General features: G+C 34.3%; 1 protein-coding gene, 1 long non-coding RNA gene and 1 pseudogene across 4 annotated transcripts; all 3 read right to left on the reverse strand.

Moving 5' to 3' along the window:
- Positions 1 to 6,528: 6,528 nt before the first annotated feature.
- On the reverse strand, positions 6,529 to 7,579 carry LOC131635329 (uncharacterized). Of its 2 annotated transcripts, none has more exons than XR_009293796.1 (3): positions 7,460 to 7,579; positions 7,195 to 7,327; positions 6,529 to 6,757 (listed from the first exon to the last, which is right to left on the reverse strand). It is a non-coding gene; the product is annotated as an uncharacterized LOC131635329 (long non-coding RNA). The 2 variants fall into 2 exon arrangements; XR_009293797.1 differs by having other exon boundaries at positions 6,529 to 6,781.
- An 8,810-nt stretch (positions 7,580 to 16,389) lies between these two features.
- Positions 16,390 to 17,035, reverse strand: LOC131635339 (uncharacterized; annotated as a pseudogene).
- Positions 17,036 to 23,662: 6,627 nt separating this feature from the next.
- Positions 23,663 to 27,369, reverse strand: LOC131635311 (glutathione gamma-glutamylcysteinyltransferase 3-like). 2 transcript variants are annotated; one of them, XM_058905926.1, is made up of 7 exons: positions 27,085 to 27,369; positions 26,764 to 27,002; positions 26,437 to 26,600; positions 25,933 to 25,984; positions 25,473 to 25,700; positions 24,819 to 25,334; positions 23,663 to 24,704 (listed from the first exon to the last, which is right to left on the reverse strand). In XM_058905926.1, the coding sequence occupies exons 1-7, from the start codon at positions 27,311 to 27,313 to the stop codon at positions 24,642 to 24,644; spliced, it is 1,491 nt and encodes a 496-aa protein (XP_058761909.1). In that variant the 5' UTR covers positions 27,314 to 27,369; the 3' UTR covers positions 23,663 to 24,641. The 2 variants fall into 2 exon arrangements, with proteins under 2 accessions (XP_058761909.1, XP_058761911.1); XM_058905928.1 differs by having other exon boundaries at positions 26,764 to 27,009; positions 27,085 to 27,272.
- Between the last annotated feature and the right edge of the window lie 217 nt (positions 27,370 to 27,586).

Genomic DNA, 27,586 nt, shown 5'->3' on the forward strand with positions numbered 1-27,586 from the left:
GTGACACTTTTTAAAGAGTTAAGAGACCAATATGACACTTTTTGAAGTTAAGGGACCAAAAAGAGTATTTTGCCAATATTTTTCTATATAAAATGGTATTTATGATCCAAAAAATTTAATTAAAAAATGATATACAGGAAAAAAATTATTATTGATTTAAATATTTTTATATACGAAAATTTACTATTGATCCATATATTTTTGTAAATGATACCTAAAACATAAATAATATTTAAATACGGGAAAATTCTATTATTGATCTATATATTTTTATATACGAAAAATAGTATTTATGATCCAAAAATTTTTTATTCAAAAATTGTATACGGGAAAAAATCTATTATTGATCTAAATATTTTTTTATACGAAAATTTACTATTCATTCAAATACTTTTATAAATGATACCTAAACAAAAAAAAATATTTGTATACGGAAAAAAAATTTTGTTGATCTAAATATTTTTATATACGAAAAATGATATTTATGATCCAAAAATATTTTATTCAAAAATGGTATGCGGGAAAAAATCTATTATTGATCTAAATATTTTTATATACAAAAATTTACTATTGATCCAAATATTTTTGTAAATGATACATAAACATAAATAATATTTGAATACGGGAAAAAATATATTCTTGTCTACATATTTTTATATAAGAAAGATGATATTTATGATTCAAATATTTATGATCCAAGAATGATATAAGGAAAAAAATTTATTATTCATCTAAATATTTTTATATATGAAAACTTTATTATTGATCTAAATATTTTTTCTTTTTAAATGTTCTATTTAAAATAAATATATTATGTAAGCAAATGTGCGTATCAGATCAGAGACCAGAACCCGTGCGTATGCACGGGTTTGTTACTAGTTTAAATAAAAAGCATATCGATTACCCATAAAAAAAATTTCTCATTTTGACATCAAGAGAATCGAACTCTTTCCCAATATGGTTAATTTCTTAAAAATTGAGTCAACTTAATATTGATCCAAAAGCATTAATTATTCGTCTTCATATATAAATTTTCTTTACATTATTTTATTAGAATTTTGGAGTATTATATCAAAGTGAAATAGAATTTTAACCAAGAACATTTCAATAACTTTATTGATAATTTTTTTTTTGGAAATAATGATTATATATAACCAAAAAACAATGAAATACAAACTGCGACCCATAGGATCCAGCGTAATCAAACAAACCTACACATCTTAAACTATCATCATCCTAGCTATTTTTTCTCTATATTTTGGGTACACCCAAATTCTATTTACAATAGTATCTATAATCTTTTGAACTATATGTGTATCTCTACATTCCTTTTGAAACACCTTGTCATTTCTCTGTATCCATAGGGCATATACAGTTTCTGCTATAGCTGCCTTCACATTGCTACTTCTCCAATTCTTACTCCTACACACTTTACTCAGCCAAGTCAGTTCCTGATCCCACCCCCTGGCCTGATGCTTCACATTAAGCCATTGTAAAACCTTCTCCAAACATCCTTCATGTACCTACATTCAAAAGACAGGTGCTGAATATTCTCAGTACACTCACAAAAAACACATTTCTGGTCTGTATGCACACCAAATTTCTCCAGTCTTTCTTTTGTTGCAAGTCTTTTATGGCATGCGAGCCATAAAGTGAACACAGCCCTAGGTCGAGCATAGTTGCTCACCATCAAAACTCTCCAATAAACCTGCTAGATTTGCTTCAGAAATGCCCCATAGAAGTTTTGCATTTTGAACTTTCCTTCCATAAGCAGCTTCTTCCATTGTTCCATATGCTCCACTTCATCTCTCAGCTTGAGGATGCTTCTCAAAATCCAGGATCCACTGTCCACAATCTTAACTTGCATTAGATCCTCATTCTTCACATAGTAGGAATGAACCCACCTAACCCAAAGGGTGTCTTCTTTGCTTGCCAAATTCCACAGTAACTTCACCAAGGATGCTTTGTTCCAGGCCTCTAGATTAACTATATCCAAACCTCCATTTTTCCTAGGGCAGCAAACTTTCTCCCATGCAACAGGGGACTTTCTGGTTACTTCACCTTTCCTAGTCCACATAAAAGACCTGCATAAAGCATTCACCTTTTTAATCACCTCATTAGGCAGTGGCAGGCACCTCATCCAATAACTTGCAATACCAAAAACCACACTCTTAATGAGTTGGATTCTCCCAGTATAAGTGAGAAGTCTTGCACTCCAATGCCTTATTCTATCACCAATTTTGTCCGCCAAAGCCATGCATTGGCTATTAGATAGTTTCCTGCTAGTAAGTGGGATCCCCAGATACCTAAATGGAAGCTATCCTTTTGTAAAGCCAGTGATTTGTTCCAGAGCAATTCTGTCTTCCTCCTGAGGCCTCCACAATATATTTTGCATTTTTCTGGATTCACACTTAGCCCAGTTGACTTTGAGAACTCATGGAACTTGCTCATCATCAATTGCAAAGAATTAGTGTCACCCCTGGAAAACATAAGCAAGTCATCAGCAAAACTCAGATCAATCAGTCTAAGTTTCTCACATTTGTGATGGTATCTGAAACTTGTATTCCTGTTCAAATCCTCCACCTTCCTATGGAGATATTCCATAACTACCACAAACAGCAGTAGGGAAATAGGACCCCCCTGCCTTAAACCCCTAGCTGCTTGGATGCTCTTTGTCACCTTTCCATTTATGTTGAATTGATAGGTTACAGTGGTCACAGCCTGCATCACCCAACTTATGAATCTCCTAGGGAAGCCAATTTCTGCCATGATTGTTTGCATAGCTTTCCAATCAACTGAGTCATAGGCTTTCCTAATATCCATTTGAACCATGCATCTTGGTATGCCTCCCTTCCTGCTATAGCCTCTGATCAGCTCATAAGCAATAAGCACATGGTCTTGAATTTTCTGGCCTGGCACAAAAGCTGCCTGATTCTTATCAATTATGCTTCCAAGAACTTTGCTCATCCTATTAGCCATAACCTTTGATATAACTTTATACACTGTAGTGCAGCAAAAGATAGGTCTAGAATCCCTTATATTAGTAGCCTTATCATGTTTAGGGATCAGTGTAACAATGGTTTTATTAAACCTAGCATCCATCTGTCCTCCTTCAAAGAAATTCCTCACAGTTTCCATCACATTATATTTAACCACCTGCCAGGAATGTTTAAAAAACTTTGAGCCATATCCATCAATCCCAGGGGCTTTTAGATCACCAATGCTCCTAAGAGCCTTTTCAACCTCACACTCTTGGACAGGACTACTCAGCATAATCCTCTGCTCTCTACTTAACTGTTTTCCTCTTCTAATGGCTGCAATATCAACTCCCTTCAAGTTCCTCTCAGCAGTCCCCATGAGACTCTTATAGAAGTCCATCACCTCCCTTTCCATGGCCTCATGAGTATCACAGACTCCTCCATCCTCTCTAATCAACCTATGGATCTGTTTGTGTTTCTGTCTGCTCCTAATAGATGAGTGGAACAAGGAGTTGTTTCCATCCCCCATTCTGATCCAGTCAATTTTTTCCCTTTGCCTCAGAATTTGCTCCTCCATGTCATTCAGGTTAAGCAGCTCCTGAGTACAGATTTTCTCCTTCATAATCATGTTTTTGTTCATTTTGTCTTGCCTTAACATGTGTTGAATCTCAGTCAGTTGTTTTCTCTTGTTCTCCAGTTGACTCTTGATACTCAACAGGGGTTTATGAATTCTCCTGAGAACTGGTTGCAGTCTCATAAGCTTAGTCCACAGTCTATGCCTCTGATCACATCTAACATGTTTCTACCAATTCCTCCTAACAGCCTCCTCATAACCTTCCAATCCTGTTACAGCATTGATGAATTTGAACATAGGTTTAGGTCTGCTCTCAGTCTCATCACCTTTAATACAAACCATAGCATGCTCAGACACACCTGGCTCCAACATGTACGCACTCTTGTCCACATTTTGCTGAATCTAGTCAATGTTACCAATTACTCTATCTATGCAAGAGTAGATAGCTCCATCACTATGCTTGTTATACCAAGTGAATTTTTCTCCCTTGCTTTCAATCTCAAACAGACCTTCAGCCTCCATCATGTCTCTAAGGTCCTTAAATTCACTTTCCTGAACCCCAATTCTATCCATGATCCCTAGCACATTATTAAAATCTCCCATTGCAATCCAGGGGCCCTGCTGAGTGTTGCCAATTCTCCCAATATCCCTCCATAGCTCTTTCCTCTTATCCAGCCTATTAGAAGCATAGATAGCAGTGATCCACTGCTCAAACACACCATCAACAGTGTAAATCCCACAGTGTATCAGTTGGTCAGTCATGGTGATCACCTTAATAGACACTCTACTATCATCCCACATACACCATATCCTACCATTTCTATGCTTACTATAATTGTCAGCAAAGTTCCAGTTACCCCCCATACTTCTTCTACAATTATCAGCCTTGTCCTGCTTGACTCTTGTTTCAAGTAAAAAAGCTATTTTTGGTTGCAGCCTCAAGAGACGGGAGCTAATCTCTTTCTTCTTGGCTACTTTATTCAGCCCCATGACATTCCAAGAGATAATCATGTTCCCCCTATGGGGTGCCTTTTAGAGTCATTCCAATCTCCTAAGGTGATAAAGCCATTACTATTCAAAATCTGTTTCAAGATATCTATTTGTTTAGAGCTCGTACCTCTATCTTTGATGGCTTTGAGAACTTCAGTCCATTCACCATCTTCATGTACCATCTCTGCATCAGCATCATTCCTCTTAGGATCTTTTCCAACTGGTTTGGGAGTACTCACAACAGGAGATTTTGGGCAAGGCTCTCCATCATCCTTTGTGCTTTGTTGACTTGTCTCTTTCTTCTCAATATCTTTCCTTGGCTGCCATACTTTCACCGGAGGTTTCCTCTCCCTGTCACACACATGCCCCACTTTTTGACATTTCTCACAATATTGAGGTCTCCACTCGTACTCCACCTTCTGTTTCCTCTTTCTCCCATCATAGCTAATAACAACTTCCTCACAGAGCTTTTGAGTAACATCTACTTCCACCAGGATTCTCGCATATGTGACCCTTAGCTTCTCCGCTGTGCACTCATCAGTGAACATAGGAGTCCCTATGAGGCTGCCAATCTTGCTAAGGCTTCGCTCTCCCCACATGTGCAATGGAATTTTAGGTAGCTTCACCCATATAGGAACTGTCCTCAGCATGTCTCTCTCCATAGAAAAATCTAGCCTTCATTCTATAAGCACCATAGGCATGTTGCGAATTGTGTATGGTCCCTTGAGCAACACACTCTCCCGATCTTCGTCTGTCTTGAACTTCAAGATGAAGTAGCCTTCATCATTGTAGAACATTTCAGGCATCTTCACAAAGTTCCACTCCTTCATCATGTAATTCTTCACGGCATTCATGCTAAGATTACCACCAATTGCATACATGATGAGCACAGTGTCCCAGAACTGAATCTCCGGTGCGACATCATCTTCCTCAATCACGGCCTCCGCAATTCCTTCAATTATCTTTGGTGCTAGGTATTGAATAGCTTTTCCATTTGCCGTTTTCTGATTTCCTTGTATCACATCCACCCACAATTTACACGGCTGATCTATGCTTTCTGGTTCTTCCCCTTTTGCATCCGTTTTAGGGTTCTGACTGAACCCTAATTTCCCCACATCACTGCCTTGATTATCCACCACAATCACATCCACCTTACTCACTCCACTCGATTCTCCCTTCTCTCCGTGCTCCACCGTCGTAGCTTCGCTCTGAGTAACCGTCGCTGGTGACCGAGAGACCTTCTTTGGTCGTCCCCGTTTCTTCGACGCTGTCATGAGCGAAAATTTATAACTTTATTAATATTACACAAATTCCTTCTCTCGTAACCAGAGATACCGAATTCGAAATCATATCTTAACAAAAAGATACCCGATTTATACCATAAAATGAAATAGAACTTTGAGATATAGTACATAACTTCACCCTCTCTCTAGTGCCATCAATCAATGTGAGAGTTATGTTTGAATGTCCAATTCATAACCATTTTATGAAAATGGAGGGGGCATTAACTTCTTGGGTATCAATGAATGCAATCTACTCCATATAATTGATTTGATGAAGCTTGCAACTAGGGGTGGACAACGGTTCGGTTCGGGTTCGGGCCCAAAACCCAGAACCGGACCAACCCTCGGGTGAGTGGTCTAGGCCCAATTCCCGACCGTTGAACATTTCGGTTTAGTCGGATCCGGTTTAGCTCGGATCGGTTAGGCATGTCGGTTTATTTCAGTTATGAGTGAAATTGGGTCATATATTTTTTTAAGCCCAAATTAAAATCTAACTTAATTTTTATCTATTTTTTTAGCAGAATTATGCTTAATTATGCTTACTGGGCCGTTAAATTTTAGCCCATCTAAAATCAAGATCTTTTTATATCCATTCTAAGACTAGGAAATCGATTTTATTTTTAATCTATTTTTATTTATAAACAAATTTATTTGTTTTTTTTAACTACATTTTTAATTAAAAAAATAAATTAATCTTGTTCTTTTTGTTATTTCTTAAAATCAAGTAAACACAATTTATGTTTGTCCAAATGTCCATATATGCTCATATATTTGTTATGTTGATGCTTCCTTCGCAACATAGACTTGAAGGAGACACAAAGCAATTCCTCCTTTATGATGCTATAATAATCCATACACAGGAAGATCCTACATAAAGAAATGTTCTGTAATGCTAATCCCCAACTTGCTTTGCTGATGTACCGTCACAAAACCTACAACAATTTTGTTGACAATTTCTTCAAATATGAAGAATGGTTTCACAGAGAAAGATATAAGTAACTGCTATTAATTATAACAACTTAGAAGATAAAAAAAGTATAGAAGCAACCATCTGTATTGTTTTTTATTGTTTTTTATAATACAATGTAAAAACTTAAAATTAAAACTATTGTGAAACTATTTAAAATTAAAATTATTGTAAAAAATTAATTTATTTTGACAGATAAGTACAGATAAGTATTGCTTTTGAATGAAAATAAATTAATGAAACTTTTTTTAAAAGCTTATTTGCTTATAAGCTCACAGATCTACTTTAAGAAATTAAATAAGAGGTTTTCAATTTTTCTGTGTGAGACTAGTATCTCACATATTAGAGAATATCAATTTCATGTTTCAGATTCATAGATAAAAAACTAGAGTCAATATTCACCTTGGTTAAACATTTGTGGTATCTTTCTAACAAGATCTTCATCTTGAAATTAACTTTAGATTCTTCGTGTCACCACAAGTTTTCAGATCTTATAAATACTGAATCTTCAGGATAGAAAAGTAAATCAAAGAACCTGTGTAAAAAATACAAAACCCATACATACATCATAAGAAATCAAGGATAGAAAAATAATAAAATACATGTAAAAATTAATCATCAATGATATGAGATTGAGAAGAAATGAAGGAAGAAGGAGAAAAACTACCTTGTTGAGTTTCTGAATCGGAGAGAAAACAAAGCCAAAGAAAAATGGTTGTGTTTGGAACGGCTAGGGTTTGCTCACCAAGGTTACAAAGGATGATATATATATCAGGTTAATATGGATATGTATGCTGGGCTTCAACTTTTACGCAGTCCAGTCCAGGCCCAGTTTTAACAACAACATAAATAACAAGCCGCGGTCGGATTCGGTTTCCGTTGGATTGATTTGGTCGAACCGAACCGAACCGGTATTATCCCATAAAAGCCGAACAGTTCACCCGCTGGACCCGAGAACCGAAGTTGACCCGACCGAAATCATTCGGTTTGCTTTGGATCGGATGGGTAGGGTCGGTTGCACTTATTTTGTCCACCCCTACTTGCAACAACAATGTCATTATTACCTAAGGCTTTGTTACCTACTTCTAGTACTTCATTGAAGAAAAACATCTTATCGAACCTTGGTCAACCCTTGACTCTTAAGGCTAACTATACTAATACTTAAGGGGTATTAATCAACATTATAATATTTTAGTAAATTAATGATAAATTTTAAAAACTCTTAAGGCTAACCATATTCTCTGTTGTAGGGTAATCACACAGCTACATTCTCTATTTCATAGTATTACGTAAAAGGCCAAAGACTTCAAGGGTGTTCAACTCTTTCATCAATGTTCATTTTCCAACAATGTTTAATGCAATCCACAGGGTATTCTTCTCATGTGTATCCAATTACTTTAAACAGTTTAAATTCCATACACAAAGGTAAAACACCAAAAAGACTGCATGCTTGCTCTGTTTGATCTCAAATCAGAGTTATCAAACCATAGGTTAGACAAGTTTTCATTTTTCTTCCTTTGGTTTCTTCGGGGTTTTCAATGAATTATCTATTAAACCAGATTTAGATGACAAATTAGCAAGAATAGGTATCCTTAATAGTTAATAGCACCTATATAATGAAATAAATTAAGTAATGACACTGAATACCAATCCAAAATTGTTAACTTAAACTTAACAATAATAACAAGAAACAAATTACAGTCACTAAAGAATATGAACTTGATATTTTTGAACATCAATTAAATATTTTTAGACTAAAAATAAAATAGAAAAAAACTATAAAAAAATAATAACATATTTAAAATAAAAGTAACATCATTGGAGTAGAAGTTACTCTCCACAACCTCCTTGGTCCTTGACTTGGGACACATCACCTTGTTTCCTCCCATCAACAGATTCAGCTGCATCACGGTTGCTCAAGTCGGTCCTGAGTCCAAGATACCTGGACCGGTACTCCTCGTTGGTAAGATCAGCAAACTGGTTCAATCCAAGCTTATATGTCCGGTTCTCAGCATTGCGATCGTCGATGAACTTAAGGTTGTCTTTGAAGATTTTGAATCTCTTTTCCTTTTCGTCCGGGTTGAGCTGGTTGATGTTGAGCTTTTTATACTTCATGAGCCACTCCTCGTACATAGCCATCATCTCCTCTTCGGTTCTCGATGAGTAATCACCGCGCCTGTTGTCGAGAGAGTTAGGTTCATCGTTTGGTGACGGTGGAATGATGGCGGCGCGGCACCTTAGTCGGGGGAGCGGCGCAACTGCTCTGACGGGGAAGCGAGCGCGACGGAACAGAGCTTGTTTTGGAAGATGAGGTGCGGCCATCATTTGATTAATCATAGGGTTTTTTGTTGCGTTAGGTGCTGCCATTATTTGATTCTGCATTGGGGTTTTTTTGTTGCGGTAATTGATTTGATTAATAACTGGAAAATCCTTAATATATTATACCAAAAAATTTTGGGCCGGATTGTTTGATCATATGGATTTTATTTAATGTTTAAAAAATATATTTTATAAAAACTATTTTTAAAATATTAAAAAAATTATATTTTTTTTGGAGCAAAGAAATGAATTTATTTATTCCAAAAACAATGGAGTACAAAACCGATCCAAAAGATCCAGGTTAGCTACATAGACTAAAAGAGAACAAGGCTCAATACAAGCCTACAAGCCATTATGGTACACACTCAATTTTCTATCATTTTCAATCCTCACTTTGATAGTATCAATAATGTGTTTACTGCACAATCGATCAACCCTCTCCTCTTGGAAAATGTTTCTATTCCTTTGCTGCCAAATGCTATACACACTTTCAGTGACTGCTATTTTCATAAGCCTTGCTCTATTACTCTTGCCTTGTAATTGATTGCAAACCCAAGGCAGCTCAGCATGCCAATCCAAAGGGTCGTGAATAAATCTTCATCCAGTTTAGCACTTGCACCCATATGTTCCTGGTTTTAGTACACTGAAAAAATAAATGGTTGCAATCTTCAGTCAGTCCACAGTACACACACTTGCCATCTGTGACAATCCCAATTTTTCTAAGTCTATCTTTCGTAGGTAGACGATGTTGACAGGCCAACCACATGGTGAACAAAGCTCTTGGCCTAGCCCTATTAGAAAACATCACATTCTTCCAAAAGACACCAGGTTTCTCACCCCTGAGCCATTGATACAATCTGCTAGTCTCAAATTTCCTTGCAGTCTCGAATTCTGCCCACAAACTGGAGTTTACAACCAAATCTCTGTATTTAAAAATAGCCTTCAAAATCCATGAGCAGTTGGCCTTTGGCTGGAAAGTATTAACATCAGTGCCCTTGAGGTAGAAGAGGTGGATCCATCTTATCCACAATATGTCTTTTTTACTAGCAATGTTCCATAGCATCTTGCACATAGTAGTTCTATTCCAGACAACAAGATTCATAAGGTTTAGACCACCTGCAGAGAAAGGTTCACATGTGTGCTCCCATGAGACAAGGGCTTTTCTGGAAACATTCTCCTTACCTGTCCAGAGAAAACTCCTGCACAAGCTTTCTATATGTTTGATGACTTTTTTGGGGAGAGGAAAAATTTGCATCCAAAAGTTTGCAATTGCAAACAACACACTCCTAATCAATTGGAGTCTTCCTGCATAAGAGAGGAGCCTAGTACTCCAATGATTCAGTCTCCCCACCATCCTATCAATCAAAGGTTGACACATATTAATAGTAAAGGTACCCCTAGATACTTAAAAGGCATACTCCCAATCACAAAACCAGTCTCTTGTTGAATCTGGGTCTGCTCTTCCACATTTCCTCCCCCAAAGTACACTTTGCACTTGGAGGGACTAGCATAGAGACCTGTTGCAACAGAGAATTCTCTAAACTTTGACATCATGAGCTTCACAGAATTGCCATCACCCCTCACAAACAACAACAAGTCATCAGCAAAGCAAAGATTTGTAATTTTGAGTTTTGCACATTTGGGGTGGAACTTAAAACCAGGGTTGAGGGTTAGAGTTTGTAGTACCCTATGGAGGTACTCCATAATCAACACAAAGAGTAAAGGAGAGATGGGGTCTCCTTGCCTCAAACCTCTCCTTGCTTGAAGAATCCTTGAGGGACTGCCATTTATGGAGAATCTATATGAAACATTTCTAACACAAGCCCATAGTCCAGTTCACAAAGATATGAGGAAATCCTAGTTCAATCATGACTTTTTGAAGGGCATCCCACTCAACAGTGTCATATGCCTTTTGGATGTCCATCTGAATCATGCACCTGGGAGAGAGATTCTTTCTATTGTATCCTCTAACCAATTCTTGAGCCAGCATAATGTTATCATGTATGTCCTTGCCAGGTACAAAAGCAGATTGGTTGTCATCTACTACTGTGCCTATAACCCATCCCAATCTAGTAGTTAGTATTTTTGAGATCACTTTGTAGATGGTGGTGCAACAAGAGATAGGCCTCATGTCCTTAACAGTTCTTGCTTCTGAGGATTTAGGTGTCAAAGTGATAAGGGAGCAATTTACAGCTTTATGCATCTTAATGGTTCTAAAAAACTCATGGACAGCTTCTAAAGCTTCTTTTCTAATAATATGCCAGGAGTGTTTAAAGAAAAAAGCATTGAAACCCTCAATACATGGGGCTTTATTATTCCCTATACTCTGCACAACATTCCAAATCTCTTTCTCAGAAATAGGGCTGATAAGAAGTTGAGCTTTCTCTCTAGGCAGCATCTTCCCTCTTCTAATTGCAGTGATATCCACCCCTTTGATTGTAGCAGCCTTGGTCCCTACTAGTGCAGTGTAGAAATCAAGTATTTCATCCTCTATTTGCTCATGTGTAGTTAGCCTTCTCCCATCCATAACAATAAGAGAGTACAGTCCTTTTTGTTTATTCTTCTCTTTCACCAATGCATGAAAATATGCATTATTGATATCTCCCAATTGCAGCCATGTGACTTTGGACTTTTGCATCAGCATAGACTCCTCTTTTTGGTTCAGAAGAGTAACCCTATCTTGGCAGCTCTTGACCTGTTCCCTAGCCTGCACATCAAACAAATTGCTAGTAAGTTGTTCTTGGGCATGTAACAGATCCTGTCTGGCTTTTTGGATTTGGTCGTGAATATTAGTGTTCTTCCTAATAAGGGGCTTGAGGGCTGGCTGAAGTCTCCTCAGTTTACTCCACAAAATGTGCATGGCAGTCCCATGAATCCTACTCCTCCAACTTTCCTGGACCACCTGTGTATAGGAAGGATCCTGAGTGATGTAGTTCAGGAAAAATTATATTTAATTTTTCAAATTTTAAAAGCTATTTCTGGAATTCTATAATATAAATATATATTATTAAAAATCAAAATATATTTGAAATTGAAAATTTAAAAAAAAAAATCATATTTTAAAAATAATTTTTATAAAAATCTACTTCGAATACTTTCAAAATTAAGTGATTTTTTGAATATTTGATATAAAAAAAAGTTTCACTAAAATAATTAAATATCTAACATAATATTTTAAAAATAATTATTTAAATCAAAATTTTATTTAAAATTTTTATAAAAAATTTCTTTGTTTTATACAAAATTATATTACACAATCATTTTAAGAAAAAATCAAACAAACGAATCTTTTATCACATCCCCCTTAATCTTTCTTAAAGAGTGATTCGCTATTTTTTTTGCAACCACCTATTATTTTTTCCTTTCTAATAAATTACGGTATAATTATTAATTATATTAATATCGTTTCTTTTTTCGGATTCAACCAACAATAAAATAACGCAATTTAATTACTTTTATAGTATCAATTAATTGAATTAGGCCATTCCCTTACTATGACTTTTATTTATTTTCTTTCAAATTTTCAAAACTAACTTCAACCAAAAAAAGTAAAAAAAAAAATTTAATCTCCACGTGCAACCTTTTTATGTAATTTAACGTATTTTTTTAAATTAATTAAAGACACTTGTTTATATTTTTTTACGCATTTAATTATTTATGGTTGTGATTTAGTTTGGACATATTATTAAATTATTTTATTAAATATTTAACTTAATCTATAATAATATATAAAAGCAAAATATGGTTTTGATGTAGTTTATTTTTCTTCCAATTATATCCTTTTCGATTTTTTTTTAGCTTCAATTTCTCATTACTATATGACAGTTTTTATTTTTTTTTTCTATTTTTTATTATTTTATAAATGGTTAAATTAAAATAAAAAATCAACACGTTAAAAATACTTTTTATATTTTTATCCGTTTGCATAACGAAGAAAGCAGATAGACACATGAGTGCTCATCTAGACGCTAGTTATAATAATTTAATAATATTATGGATATAGTTATATGAATTGATTTAAAAATTGTAAGTTGAAACAAAGTATATTTTATTTTAGAAAATAAAATCTAAGAACTTATTGAAAAAAATTTAAGTTGAAACTGAATATATTTTAAATTACTATATGTTTAATTTATTTTAAAAATAACTAATCAAATAATTTATCTCTGATATAGTTGGAAATTTGATTATTTACAAAAAAATTTCTGAAAAATTATTTTTAACTGTTATAATTGCTATACAAAATAACAAGATTAAATAAATCTTCAAAACAAATATGTTATTAAATATAAAATATCTTTTTTTAAAAACATTAATTTTGTGAAGGCAACAATATAAAATTATTATTGAATTATATACCAAACAAATTGTATAAACGTAATGTCATTACTAAGCACAATATTAAAAAATGAATTAATATATTTTCCAAATTTATATATTAAAAAATGAATTAATTTTTCAAATTTTAAAACCTAATTCTGGAATTCTATAATATAAATATATATAATTAAAAATTAAAGTAAATTTGAAATCGAAAATTTTAAAATAATTTATATTTTAAAAATAATTTTGATAAAAATCTATTTCAAATAATTTCAAAATTGAATGATGTTTTTGAAAATTTGATATAAAAAAATTTCACTAAAATGATTAAATATCTAAAATAATATTTTAAGAATAATTATTTAAATCAAATTTTTATATGAAGTTTTTATAAAAAATTTCTTGTTTTATACAAAATTATATTACACTTTAAAAATCTTGTTAAAAAAATCAAACAAACGAATCTTTTATTACATTCCGCTAAATCTTTCTTAAAAAGTGATTCGCTATATTTTTTTGCAACCACTTATTATTTTTCTCTTTCCAAGAAATTATAATATAATTATTAATTATGTTAATATCATTTCTTTCTCAGATTCAACCAACAATAAAATAACGCGATTTAATTATTTTTATAGTATCAATTAGGATTGAACTAGGCCATTCCCTTACTATGAATTTTATTTATTTTCTTTCAATTTTTCAAAACTAACTTCAATAAAAGAAAATATTTTTTTTTAATCTCCATGTGCAACCTTTTTATGTAATTTTACATATTTTTTTAACTAATTAAAGACACTTGTTTATATTTTTTTTACGCATTTAATTATTTATGGTTGTGATTTAGTTTGGACTTATTATTAAATATTTAACTTAATTATAATATTTTAATAATATTATGGATATATTTATAATTAAATATATTTATTATGTTTTCAATTAATTTTTGACTCAACAATGTGATAATAAAATAATAAAAACTAAGAATTGATTTAAAAATTTTAAGTTAAAACAAAATATATTTTATTTTAAAAAATAAAAACTAAGAACTTATTGAAAAAAAATTAAGTTGAAACTGAATATATTTTAAAATTACTATATGTTTAATTTATTTTAAAAATAACTAATCAAATAATTTATCTCTAATATGGTTGGACATTTGATTTTTTACAAAATCTTTGCTGAAAAATTATTTTTAACTGTTATAATTGCTATAGATAATAACAAGATTAAATAAATCTTCAAAATAAATATGTTATTAAATATAAAATATCTTTTTTTAAAACATTAATTTTGTGAAGACAACAATATAAAATTATTATTGAATTATATACCAAACAAATTGTATAAACATAATGTCATTACTAAGCACAATATTAAAAAATGAATTGATATATTTGTAAAATGGAAGGATCAATCGATTCAATTTCAATGTTTTGAATACAAGTACTTTTAATAGTAAAAAAAAAATGATAACCTAAAATAAATAAATAAAATATAGGATTTTAAATAAAATATATTCTCCTTTTTTTCAACCACTTATTATCTCTCTTTCCAATAAATTGGGATTTAATTATTAATTATGATATGATATGATGACTTCATCTAATTACTCCACCACTTCTTTGTTACGAGTTTGTTACGCGTTTTTCTCTCTTCTTTTATCTGCATCTCCATCTTCTTCATATTGTGCTCCAACATTTGGTATTTAGAGCTTTAGTTAGATTCACATGGAAACACGAGTGTACGTGAGGCGCGTGTGATTGATTACATTCTTGAATTCACGTTGAATTTACGATCGAAATCGGAACATAAACACATTTCTTGATTCTGCGAGATTAGGAAACACGGGTGTTGGTGAGATCTGAGTGAATTTGCACAAGAACGAAGATGAACATCGAAAATGGTAGCTTGAATACAAAGCTTCCAGTATTCGATGTAAAGAATTGGAATCGATGCATGATTCAGATGTGTGTGTTATTTGGCGCTCAAGATGTTCTTGATCTCTTCAATGACGGTTATGTGCCGGTTGCAGTAGATGCAATAGAAGCACAGAGAAACGTGCAAAGAGAAACAAGGAAGAAAGACCAGAAGGCGTTGTTCTATATCCATAAGTGTGTGGATATGAATGTGTTTAATAAGATCGCTTATTAAAAACCGGTGAAGGTTGTGTCAGACATACTTGTACGGTATTATGGTGGTGATGCATCAGTGAAGAAGGCAGAGCTCCAGTCTCTATGAAAATAGTTTGAGAATCTCAACATGAAGAACAATGAGAGTATACCTGATTACATCTCTAGAGTGATTCTGATCACAAATGGGATGAAGTCTTGTGGAGAAACTCTCTATGAATAAGTAATCATTGAAAAGGTATTGAGATCTCATACTCATCAATTTGATTACATTGTTATAGCTATTGAACATTCTAAAGACCTCAACACCATGAGAATTGAAGAGTTGCAAAGTAGTCTAGAGGCACAAGAGTTGCGTCTGACTGAGAGAAACTCTGAAAGAGACGTAGAGCACGCTCTGAAAGCTTCTTCTTCTAGTAAGAAGAATTAAAAGCAGTCTTGATCAGATGCCAAGATGATATATGGTGGTGGTTCTTAGAAGTCAGAAGCGCCCAACTCTGATGAGAAGAAACATCATAAGGAAAAAGATAAATTTGACAAGAAGAAGGTTCAATGCTACTGTTGTAAGAGGTTTGACCATTTTGCTGCTGACTATTGGTCAAACAAGGAAAGGAAATCAGAAGAAACAAATATAGTCAAAGGAGATTCTGATGATGAACTTGTACTATTAATGACTTCTGAGTCAGATGGTGCATATTTGGTAGACTGGTGGTATATGGACACTGGTTGCTCAAATCACCTAACTGGAAGCAAATAATGGCTGATTGTTTTTACTCTAAAAATGATAAGTATCTTAATGCTGAAGGAATGGGAAATGTCAAAGTCAGTAAAAATGGTAAAACTGTTCTGATTTGAGACGTGTGCCATTACATAATCCTGATGATTGGTCAATATTTTTGAGCAGCATAACAGTTACACCAACCTTTAATTTTAATTCATCATTCAGTAGACCTGGAGCTTTGATGATATTTAATCATTCAAGAGTGAGAATATTATATGGACCATTGAGAGTTTCACTTTATTCACATGGTGTATCAAAACTGAAATATGTTTTAACTTCACCAGGAATCAAAGATAACATGTAATCATTTATGAGTTCAACAACTTCATTCTTTGGTATCAAAATAGCCACATCTTGAAAATATGATGGATCATGAAAATTCTCAAAGAAATATGGATAATTATCGGCAACTATAGAAGCAATGGAGTCTCTTGACAATCTAGTTTGAAGCCTCATGCTTTGGTTAATGTCATTACTTGACAACAATTCCATAGATAATATGAATTAATGTTGACATGCACAATATCTTTTCTTGTTCCCTTTAGTATAACTGGGAGACTTTGTCTAAAATCACCACCCAAAACCACTACTTTACATCCAAAGGGAATATTTTTACTATTACGATTGGAGGATTTAAGAATATCTCTAAAAGTTTGTCAACATCTTGAAAGTAATATTTGTGCATCATTGGACCCCCATGCCATTTAATAAGTCTAGCCTTTATCAACTGAACAAAAGGAATTTTCGGTGCAGTGTTACAAGTAGAAAATTCATCAATATTTAATGGAATAGAAAACCTTAAATGTGTCGTTCGACCACCCGATATTAGCAGCGTTGTTTCCCCACTTAAAACAATCGTGAGCACAATTTCACCTCTTGATCTTATAACTGCAGATATAGCTCTCCAAATGTAAGTTTTTCCTATTCCTCCATATCCATAGATATATCAAAATCATCTAACTTTCTCTCCCTTTGTCATCAATAAAAAAGAATGCAAAACTAATAAAGTAAAGCAAATTTTCATTGAAAAAATATCTAACAAAGATACAAAAATAATGACAAATAAATAAACTAAAAAGGTAAAATAAATCAGGGTGGAGGTGCTAGACGAGACATGATTTGCTGCAACAATCCGGTTATCTGAGCATTAGTCTAAGCTTGTTCCTCAAACAATTGATATTGTCTATCCATATGCGACCTAACTAGAGCATTCTCTTAGTTGATCTCATCTAGAGTCGTCGAGAGAGCGGGTGGCAGACATTAGTCTCAAAGGTAGACATAGAAGCTTCATAGGCAACACCAAACTCAAATGCTGGTATATGAGTATTGTCTTCAATATGAGGCTTCTCAGAAGCATGTCCAAAAGAAGACGCTTCAATCATTTGAAGTTCTGGTTCAGAAACACATATATTAGGAGCAGGAAGCAGAAGCACAGGAGGAGGTGGTCTACTTGCAGCAAGCTTCTCATTAAGCTTTCTCATATCATCCTTGAAGCAGAATAATTGAAGTTCTGAGGAGCTAGAATTCATCCATCTTCTAAAGTCATGCCAGAAGGCATTCCTTTTATAGAGATTTTCTTAATCATTGCTAAAATCCACCAAGTAACAAAATCTATATGTAGCCCCATATTAAAAATGATTTAATAATTTATCCAAGGATGTTAGGCGTACATGGGTTCTGAGAAAGGTTTGGTAATTGTAAGGATTATAAGATCTATCTCCGAAAGCAATGATCTCAACATCAGGTTCAACAATAGGGTTAGTATCAGAATCAGAGACTTCTAACACTATGGGTGCATATGGGTTAATAGCAGGATCAACAAAGTAATTTGGTGGAAAGTTTTCTAGAGTTATAGGTTTGGATATAGTGGGGGTAGCAGGTTGAGATGGAAAGATGTTGAAAGGTTGTGATTGGGCAGAAACTATGGTTGTGATTATGGTGGGGTTAGTTTCTGAAATAACCATTGTAGAGGGTTAAGGGAGAGAGATGGATAGTTATGAAGAGATAAGCATGATGAATGTATTGGGTTTTTTGAGCTGGGAGTTGTCTTTATTCCAAGTGTGGAACAGGAGGTGGTAAAGGTGGAGTAGAAGTGTGAGTGGTGGTGGAAATCGATGAATTATCAAATGCGAATTTGAGTAATCAGTTATCTGGAACAGACTTACTCGTTGCAATATTCTTTAAAGGAGAAATAGTTTCCATAGCCTGATCAGAACTTTTAGGAGCAGAAGCTTCGACCTCGGCTTCCTTTACTGGTTTCATAGTCTTTGGAAAGTAGAAGGTTTTGGAAACCATGGGCTTCTTAGCTTTTGGTTTCACAGAGGGTCCATCACCAACACTCTTCTTAGAAGTCTTTCTTTTATTCTTTTCTGGAGACCCAACGGAAGCAGTAGAAATGGTTTCTTGAAGAACATCAAAAATGCTTTCTAGAAACTTCACATAATCAAAAGCAGGGAAATCGTCAATAAGTATCCTTCTAGAGGTGATAGATATTGTGTCCAGAATATTAGGAAGAACCTTGATATCTTTAATAAGACTCATGTTCTTCAGAGTCTTTCCATCCAGAGGTGCATATCAACTTCAAGTTCCTTTTTTGTACCGAGATATTCAACAAGCTTGCTCTCAACCAGTATGTCAGAAATGAGTATTCCCATAGGAATTCACTTTCTAGGCTTAGGTATATTATCTCTGGTTTCTTTGATAATATCCATTAGATACCTGAACAGAATGGCTGGTAGGTTGAGTTTCATTCCAGAAGATAAGTAGTACAATATGTACTTCTGATCTACGTTGATGTAGTCTGAAGAGTTTGTTGGAAGACGGTTGTGACTAGTACCAAGAATAATCTTGAACCACAATCTTAAGATTTCTCCAAAATACTTTATTCACCATAACACTGAATTCCAGTTTCATCGTGTTGAAGAAGCTTAACAATGTGAGCTACAATAATGCATATGTTCTTCCCTATAACACTAGGGAATATTTGGTTCCTTGGAGAAACACAAGCATGAACCCAAAAATCCTTCATCAAATCAATGTAGACTGGATCTTGAAGACGGTCAAAGTAAGTTTCTCAGCCTTGAGTTTTGATGTCAGCAAAGAGATCAAAATCATTTTCCTTAAGATTTTTGAAGTCAACAATTAGTTCTTTAAGGACTATCATTTCGTCGACTGGAGTTAATAGAGTAAGTCCAGGAAAAGCTTGTTGTTGTTGCTGAACAGTAGTCGCTTGTTAGGTTGAAGCGAGTTGATTTGAAGATTTAGTAACACATTTTTGTTGAGCAGATAAAGATTATTGAGCATCCATTGTGACGATGATGAAGAACAAGGGTTTTGGTTTCCAAAGAACTAGAGGATTTTCGTAGGGCAAAAGTGTAGGATAGAGGCGAAAGTGTGTGAAATGTGAGTGAAATGAATTTAAATAAAAAGATTTTAATTCAATGATGAAGAAATCTTGAATAGTGTAAAATATTTTGACAAAAAAGAGGTGTGAGAAAGTTTTAACCTAATCCCAATAACTCATTGTACTCAATGTGTCACTCAAGTGTTTTGTTAAGTTTCAAGAAAACACAGTTGTTTTCAATTGAACCACAAACCTTTCACTTGCTTGACATAAGTCAATGTAGCAAACATTTATGACTCATGAGCACTTCACACTTCAGAAGTCTCTTTGTTCAGAAACAAGCAAATTCTCAGAGTCTCATCTTTGTTCATATTTCTCATTATGGACACAATACCATATGTAAGTGTTTCAGAATGAATACAAATCTATCTTCAGTAAGGGGTTTTATAAAAATATCAACCCATTGATGGTCTGTATCAATAAATTTTAAGTTCAAAATTCCCTTATGAACATTGTCTCGTATGAAATTATGCTTAATCTCAATAAGTTTAGCTCTTGAATGTAAAATGAGATTCTTAGATAAACATATAGTGTAAGTGTTATCACGGAGAATAGGAATTTTACTCTCATATATCTAGAAGTCTTCTAGCTGGATCTTCATCCAGAGAATTTGAGTGCTACAATCAGAAGAAACTATATACTCAACTTCTATTGTTGATATTGCTACTATTGTTTGTCTCTTGCTGGACCATGAGATAAGATTATCACCCAGAAACTGACAGCTTCCAGAAGTGATTTTCCTTTCAAGTCTATCTCCAATAAAGAACTTGAGTTCTCCCATCAGACTTATCTCAAATTCAATTAGTATAAACTTAGCAAATTCCCTACACAAAGTAGCATTAGGAGAACCAAATATAATATTATCAACATAAATTTGAAATTTGTACTACAAAGTAGTTAAATCATTTTCCAAGAGAAAATTGCTTAGTTTTTCATATCATGCTCTAAGAGCTTGTTCATGCCATACAATGATTTCTTAGGTTTGAAAATATTTTCTGGAAACCTATGATTCTCAAAATCAGGGGGTTGGTGTACATGCACTTCTTTAGTTATGTAACCATTCAGAAATGCACTCTTAACATCCATCTAATACAAGATGATGTGATTAATTGAAAATGAAATTAGGAGGTGAATAGATCTTAACCTGACGACATATGTATACTCAAAATCCCTTCTTGCTGACTATAATATTGTGCTACCAATTGAGTTTTGTTTCTTACCACTTCTCATTTTCTGTTGAGCTTGTTTCTGAAGATCCATTTGATTATAATAACATGAGATCCTTTAGGTCTAGGTACCAGATGTCAAACATTATTTCTAGAGAATTGATTGAGTTCCTCTTGCATAGCCAAAATCAACTCAGTGTCCAGAAGTGCTTCATCAATATATGTTAGCTCTATCTAGGATACCAAACCCAAAAGCGTCTCTTTAGAAGGTTCGAATGAGGATAAGGTTCTGACTAGTTCAGTTTTCTCTCCAAAAATCAATTCTTAGAGTGTGAGGATTGTTGTCTGTGCTTTCTCATAGGAGTACGAGCTTGAACAATTTATGGTTGAACAACTTAAGAGTCTATGGTCTTAGAATCTTTGGCAACTACTTCTTTATCTTCAGAACCTGAAAATGTAATCTCCAAATTTGCAAATTTCTCAACTAACTTTGACTTTTCAGGGTCAAGCTTATCATCAAATCTAACATGAATTGATTCTTCAATAATTTGTGTTTTAGTGTTATACACTATGTAGCCAGCCTTTTGAGCATTCAGAATATCCTAACATTAAACACTTTTGTGCTTTAGAATCAAACTTGTTCATATTATATTTAGTATTAAAAATAAAACACTCACATCCAAAAGGATGAAGATACGAAATGTTGGGTTTTTTGTCCTTCCACAATTCATAAGGAGTCTTACCAAGAGTAGGTCTTATAGAGGTCATGTTCTGAAAATAACATGTTGTGTTTACTGCCTCAGCCCAGGAGTGCTTAGCCATATTAGTCTCGTTGATCATGGTTCTGGCCATCTCCTGCAGAGTTATATTCTTCCTCTATATAACTCCATTTTGCTGTGGAATTCTAGGGCAAGAGAAATCATGGGAAATGTCACTCTCATCAAAGATTTTTTCAAAATGCTTATTTTCAAACTCTTAACCATAATCACTTCCGACTTTCACATTCTTAGCATCCATCTTGATTTGCACTTGTGAGCAAAAGGTAGAGAACAGAGAATGTGACTAATCCTTGTGTTTAAGATAATTTACTCATGACCATCTGCTGAAATCATTAACAATGACTAATCCATACTTCTTGTCATTGACTGAAGCATTTTTCACTAGTCCAAACATATCAATTTGCAAGAGTTTCAAAGGTTTGGAGGTAGAAACAACATTCTTTGCTTTGAAAGAAGTCTTTGAAAAATTTCCTTTCTAACATGCTTCACAAAGAGCATCGGAAGAGAACTTCAAATTTGGAAGGCCACTGACTAAGTCAAGCTATTTTAGCTGCGAAATGCTTCTCATGCCAACGTTAGGGGTGTTCGCGATGCGGTTTGGGCGGTTTTGACGAAAAAAATCATCCGAACCCTAAGAGAAAAAATTGTGCGGTTTGGTTTGGTTCGGTTGGCTTTAAAAAAAATCCGAACCAAAACAAACAAAACTAATGCGGCTTGGTTCAGTTCGGTTGGTTCGGTTTTTTACAAATATTTTATTGAGCCATACATACGCATATAGATGACAACATAATTTTGTATTTAGACATTCATACACTATCAAATAACAACAAAACTCGTCATATTTTGACAACAATTTTTCATTTAATATGTAAAAGTTAAATTTGACAAAAGTGGAATATTAAACATAAAATAATAGCATAAAATAATATAAAAATTATTATAATGAAACAAAAAATAAAAGAGACAAAAGATTAGTGAAGGTGAAAAATGAAAAAAAAAAGTGTTGAGAGATTAGAGAAGATGTGCGATAAAAACGAAACTGAAATACGGAACATTTATATAAAAATGAGAAGGTGAAAAAGAAAGAATATAAGAGAGTAGAGATTATAGAAGAAGAGGAAAGATGTATGTGACAAAAAAGGTGCGATAATGTTATTAGAGATTTGAGAAGATCGAGACTGAAATTATATGTGTAAGGATGAAAAAATTGTTCGTAAGCATAAGGCTAATGTATAATAGGTTTAAGTTTAGGTTGGATGTGAGTTAAGTAAAATTTAGGTTGTAACATAATGCGGTTTGATTCGGTTTACAAAATACAAACCGCAAACTGAAACCGAACCGTGCGGTTTTGTTAAAAAATGACCCAAACTAATCCGAACCAATTGCGGTTTTTTGCGGTTTCGGTTTGATTTGATTTACGATTTTCTATTGGGTTGGTTTGATTTTGAACACCCCTAGCCAACGTGACCCAATCGTTTATGCCATAACAGAACACTTTAATAAAATTTCACAAATATCTTCAATCAGAGATACCAAGTTCGAAATCAAATCTTAACAAGAAGATACGTGCTTTATACCACAAAATGAAATAGAATTTTAAGAAATATAGTACATAACTTCTCGCTCTCTCTAGTGCCATCATTGTGAGAGTTAGGTTTCAATGTCCAATTCATAACCATTTTATGAACATGGAGGAGCATTAACTTCTTGAGTATCAATGAATGCTATCAATGAATTCTACAATTTCTTTAAGTTACCAATCTACTACCATATAAATGATTTGATGAAGCTTTCAACAACAATGTTATTATTGCCTAAGGTTTGTTACCTACTTCTAGTGCTTCATTGAGGAAAAGCATCTAAGCCAACCTTGATCAGTAATGACTCTTGAGGCTAACTATACTAATACTTAAGGGAGATTCAACAGTATAAGATTTTATGAACTTAATGATAAATTTTAAAAACTGTTAAAGAAAGGAGCCTATATTCTCTGTTGAAGGGTAATCACAGAGCTACATTCTCTATTTCATAGTATCACATAAAAGGCCAAAGACTTCAAGGGTCTTCAACTCTTTCATCAATGTTCATTTTCCAACAATGTGTAATGCAATCCACATGATATTCTTCCCATGTGTATCCAATTACTTTAAACAGTTTAAATTAGCTACACAAAGGAAAAACTATTGTCGATTTTGTTGGTGATTTTAGTATCATCAATGTAATTTTGGTAGTAATGTGATTTACTGAAGGCCGATGCAATTATGCGTTAAGCTTGAAACGAGTTAGGGTAGTGCGGAGTGCACGCTCGTAGAGCCAAACGTACAATTGAATATGAATAATAGAAACGGGGTTCCAAGGGGCGGAGCCCCTGGCGGGGTCCAAGGGGCAGCGCCCCTGGCTGGGGTCCCGCTGCCAGGTCAGCGGGCGGGGTGCGGGGCAGCGCCCCGAGCAAAAATTTCGTTTGAATAAGTTGCACCCTTTCCCAACGGACTTAACCGTTTTACCGAACAGATGCTTCGTTTCCAACCAACATAACTGTTTTTTACCGAACAGGTGTGTCTGTTCGTTGCTATTATTGGTCTCCTATATAAGGAGTCTTTCGGTCTCGATTTGACATACGAAATTACATACTTCCTCTCTACATTCTGATCTGTTCTCCATTGTCAGAAACAGATTGTTCTTCAAGAATTATCCCCGCAAAGATTTCGTGAACCCAGACAAAGAATAGGGTCGAAATACTTTGTTCGGAAAGTGAACAAACACGATTCTTGAAGATATCCAAGATTATCATACCAAATTTCTAACAGATTTTTGATGCGTTCAACATGATCATTACTGCATGGACATGCTGTATTGAACCCAAGTTCAATACATATCCAATGCTAAAACCGGGTTGAATGTAATTTTATTGTGAACCCGTTACATTAGTTAAAATTAAGAGTATCATCAGGGAGAAGGAGCACCATTATCAGTCATGAGAAAGTGAAGTTGCTCTCGCAAGAACAAAACCTGGATCAAGAATAACCAGTTGGTAAGTATCGCCAAAATATGATAATGCATACATGAATCACATGATATTAGCTAAGGGGAAGATTAAACTGTTTCAAAAGAAATGGACATTACCTCTTCAGAAAGTAAGGGAGGGAGATCTTCAGTTGTTATAAGACTCGTAACTTCAAAACGCAGCTTTTCGTCTTTAATGCCGGACCATGTATGCAAGGGCAAGGAGAATAAAAGCACAGTTAAGACATCTGCAGTAGATGGGTGCATTCCAATGCACTGACCCTCATTACAGAGACACAAGCTACTCGGCTTCCTCTGACACAAAGGGACCAATACATCAACTCCTTGTTCGCTACTGCTTCCAGTTGTAGTAACAGTTCCGGAAATCAATGTAACTGGATTTTCACTATCAACATTCAGATGCTTAACATCTATTTTACTACAGCAGTTTCCGCCCGACAAACGACAACCAGTTAAGATATCTGCCCCTTGGCAGCAAACACGTGCTGCAACAGCTGACAATGTATCTCTGTCACCAAGGTTTGTAATGGTATCACAGCATGATCTTTCTGAATCCAACCACTTGATCATGTGATTAAAGAGTGCGGTTGACCGAATTTGTTCCAGTACATCTGCCTGAAATCTCAAAGCTCCCAAACGTTACGATTTTTTGTTTATTGGGTTTTCTTCTACAAGAAAATCATGCATGACATTTTAAACAAATTCAAAAGTTAAACTATTTTCCCCAAATGGAAAGGTAAATAGTTTCAAAACCTTTATTGCTAGCCTTCCTTTCTCCTCCTCGCTCAATGTGAGATTCCCGTCTTCTTGCCTGCGAACCTCCGCAATCCATGTGATAAACTCTCTCAATTCACTAGGAGGAGATTTATATACAACAGAGAGCACTTCTGGAATTTCTTTTAGATCCTCTGATTTTAGAATAAGAGGAACTTCTTCAGTTAGAAATTTGGCAACACTGCTCCAACCTTCATGTCTACAACTCTGCAGATTGTCTCAAATAAAGTAAATAATCCACACAAAAATAAATGAATTTGCTTGAAGCATAAACCAAACAAACAATCAATGTATAACATTTGTGGTTAACTTAAAATAGTATAAAAGTTCAACCATGACATAGAAGTTCCTGTTTTGGTTAACTTAAAAATTCAGGAAACTAGAAAATTTATCTATGTTCTCCAATGGTTTGACAAAGAATCCACTAGTAGTACATTACCACAGTATAAAGTATTGATGGTGCTCTGTTAAGCCTTGAAATAATCATGTACCTGAAATACCAGTGTCCAAATATAAAAGGAGGGCAACAAGATTAACTGCACAGGCTTTTGAAACTCAAGATTTCATAAAGTTGTAACCTTCAAATCCCAAAAATGAGCAGAATTTAGTGATATCAGTCCTACATTCAATGTATAATTTCTAAATACTGAATAAAGCTTAAGCCAAATTGCATAAGAAGATAACTACCAATCAGACAAATATGGAGGTGAAACAAGAGTTTCGTGTATGCAATCATTATGATTATGATATGAGGTAAACATACTTCACTACCACCCTTTTCCGTCACAATTTAGTTCCTCGTGGTATAGCAGTGTTAAGTTTAGTGAAAGGAAACACATAACAACTTGACAGAAACAGCAGTAAAAGTTCCATTCTGTAGACAAACTTGTGGGAGAGAGACGATAAACCATTCGGCTTAAATTAACAATGCACAAAAACTTACCCCCTATGTTGTCCAGTATCTTGATCAATGGTATTCAATGCATTCCAAAGAACGGTAACGGGAACCCAGTGAGGAGGATATTTGAATCGAGCAACATCCAAAATAAGGACCATATCTCTTTCAGCATGATATCCTCCAAGCGGCGAAAAATGCCCAGATCCAGTCTATTACCCAACAATATAACAAGTTTCCATCATTTTAAATGCTAAAAGCTAATTGATATAAGCAAGCACTCATAACTCATAAGCAAAAAGCTAATCCAAACAAGACCTAACTATGAACGACATAGAACTAACTAACATAAGGGGAATGAATCCTTTACCCAACCTGATTAAGTGGAGTCCTGAGGTAAGACACAATGACATGACAATCCTCCTCCGAAGAGCACGAAATCACCCAGTTGCGAAAATCATCAATGTTGCTCTGATCCGCTCGAAACACTTCAACTTTAGCTCCACTACATCGAGCCAAGCACGCAACTTTCCCGAACGTAATACCTTGTGATTTAATCTTGTCCAAAGGCTCACAGCAATCCAACATTGTGTCATCAAACCATCTCCAAGGACCTGTTAACTAATTAAGATCTGGTTTATCTAACCAATTCACTTTAAATGGTAAAGTAATAGGGTTTAATTAAAAAGAAAGTACCTTTCCATTTTCGACCGGGATCAATGGCAAGAGCATTGAGGACAACGGAAATAGTAGCTAAACCACAGAAAGCAGGCTCTGATTGAGTCTGATAATATGAAATTAACTTGAAGAAACCATTCATGGTTCCCTTCGCAAGAGCTTCGGTGAAGATTTTCTTTCCTTCCGGTGAAGAGAATTCGATTGAAGGCGGAGGGAGGGTTCTGCGGTATAGACCTGCGCTTGCCATGCATAAACTCTGACTGATACAGTTTTTCTATTCCAGTTGTTCTTGGTTAACTTTCGTTCTTGTTTCGTTATATATATATATATATATATATATATATATATATATATATATATATATATATATATATATATATATATATATATATATAGAGGGCATATCATATGAGAATGACATATTTATATGAGAATGTGAGAATGAATCTGAACCGTTGGATTTTAAAATAAATGGTGGAGATTATGAGTGAATCTTTTTTTTCTCTCTCCTACTTCATTT

The sequence above is a fragment of the Vicia villosa genome, unplaced genomic scaffold (assembly GCF_029867415.1).
Source record: "Vicia villosa cultivar HV-30 ecotype Madison, WI unplaced genomic scaffold, Vvil1.0 ctg.001464F_1_1, whole genome shotgun sequence".
NCBI classification, from domain to species: Eukaryota; Viridiplantae; Streptophyta; class Magnoliopsida; order Fabales; family Fabaceae; genus Vicia; species Vicia villosa.

Excerpts from the sequence above, each read along its gene's own strand:
- LOC131635311 (XM_058905926.1), bottom strand. The coding sequence starts at position 27,313 with ATGGCAAGCGCAGGTCTATACCGCAGAACCCTCCCTCCGCCTTCAATC. Across the intron at positions 25,701-25,932 it reads CATCAATACTTTATACTGTG|AGTTGTAGACATGAAGGTTG; the intron begins GTAATGTACTAC and ends GACAATCTGCAG. Across the intron at positions 25,335-25,472 it reads AAGGAAGGCTAGCAATAAAG|GCAGATGTACTGGAACAAAT; the intron begins GTTTTGAAACTA and ends TTGAGATTTCAG.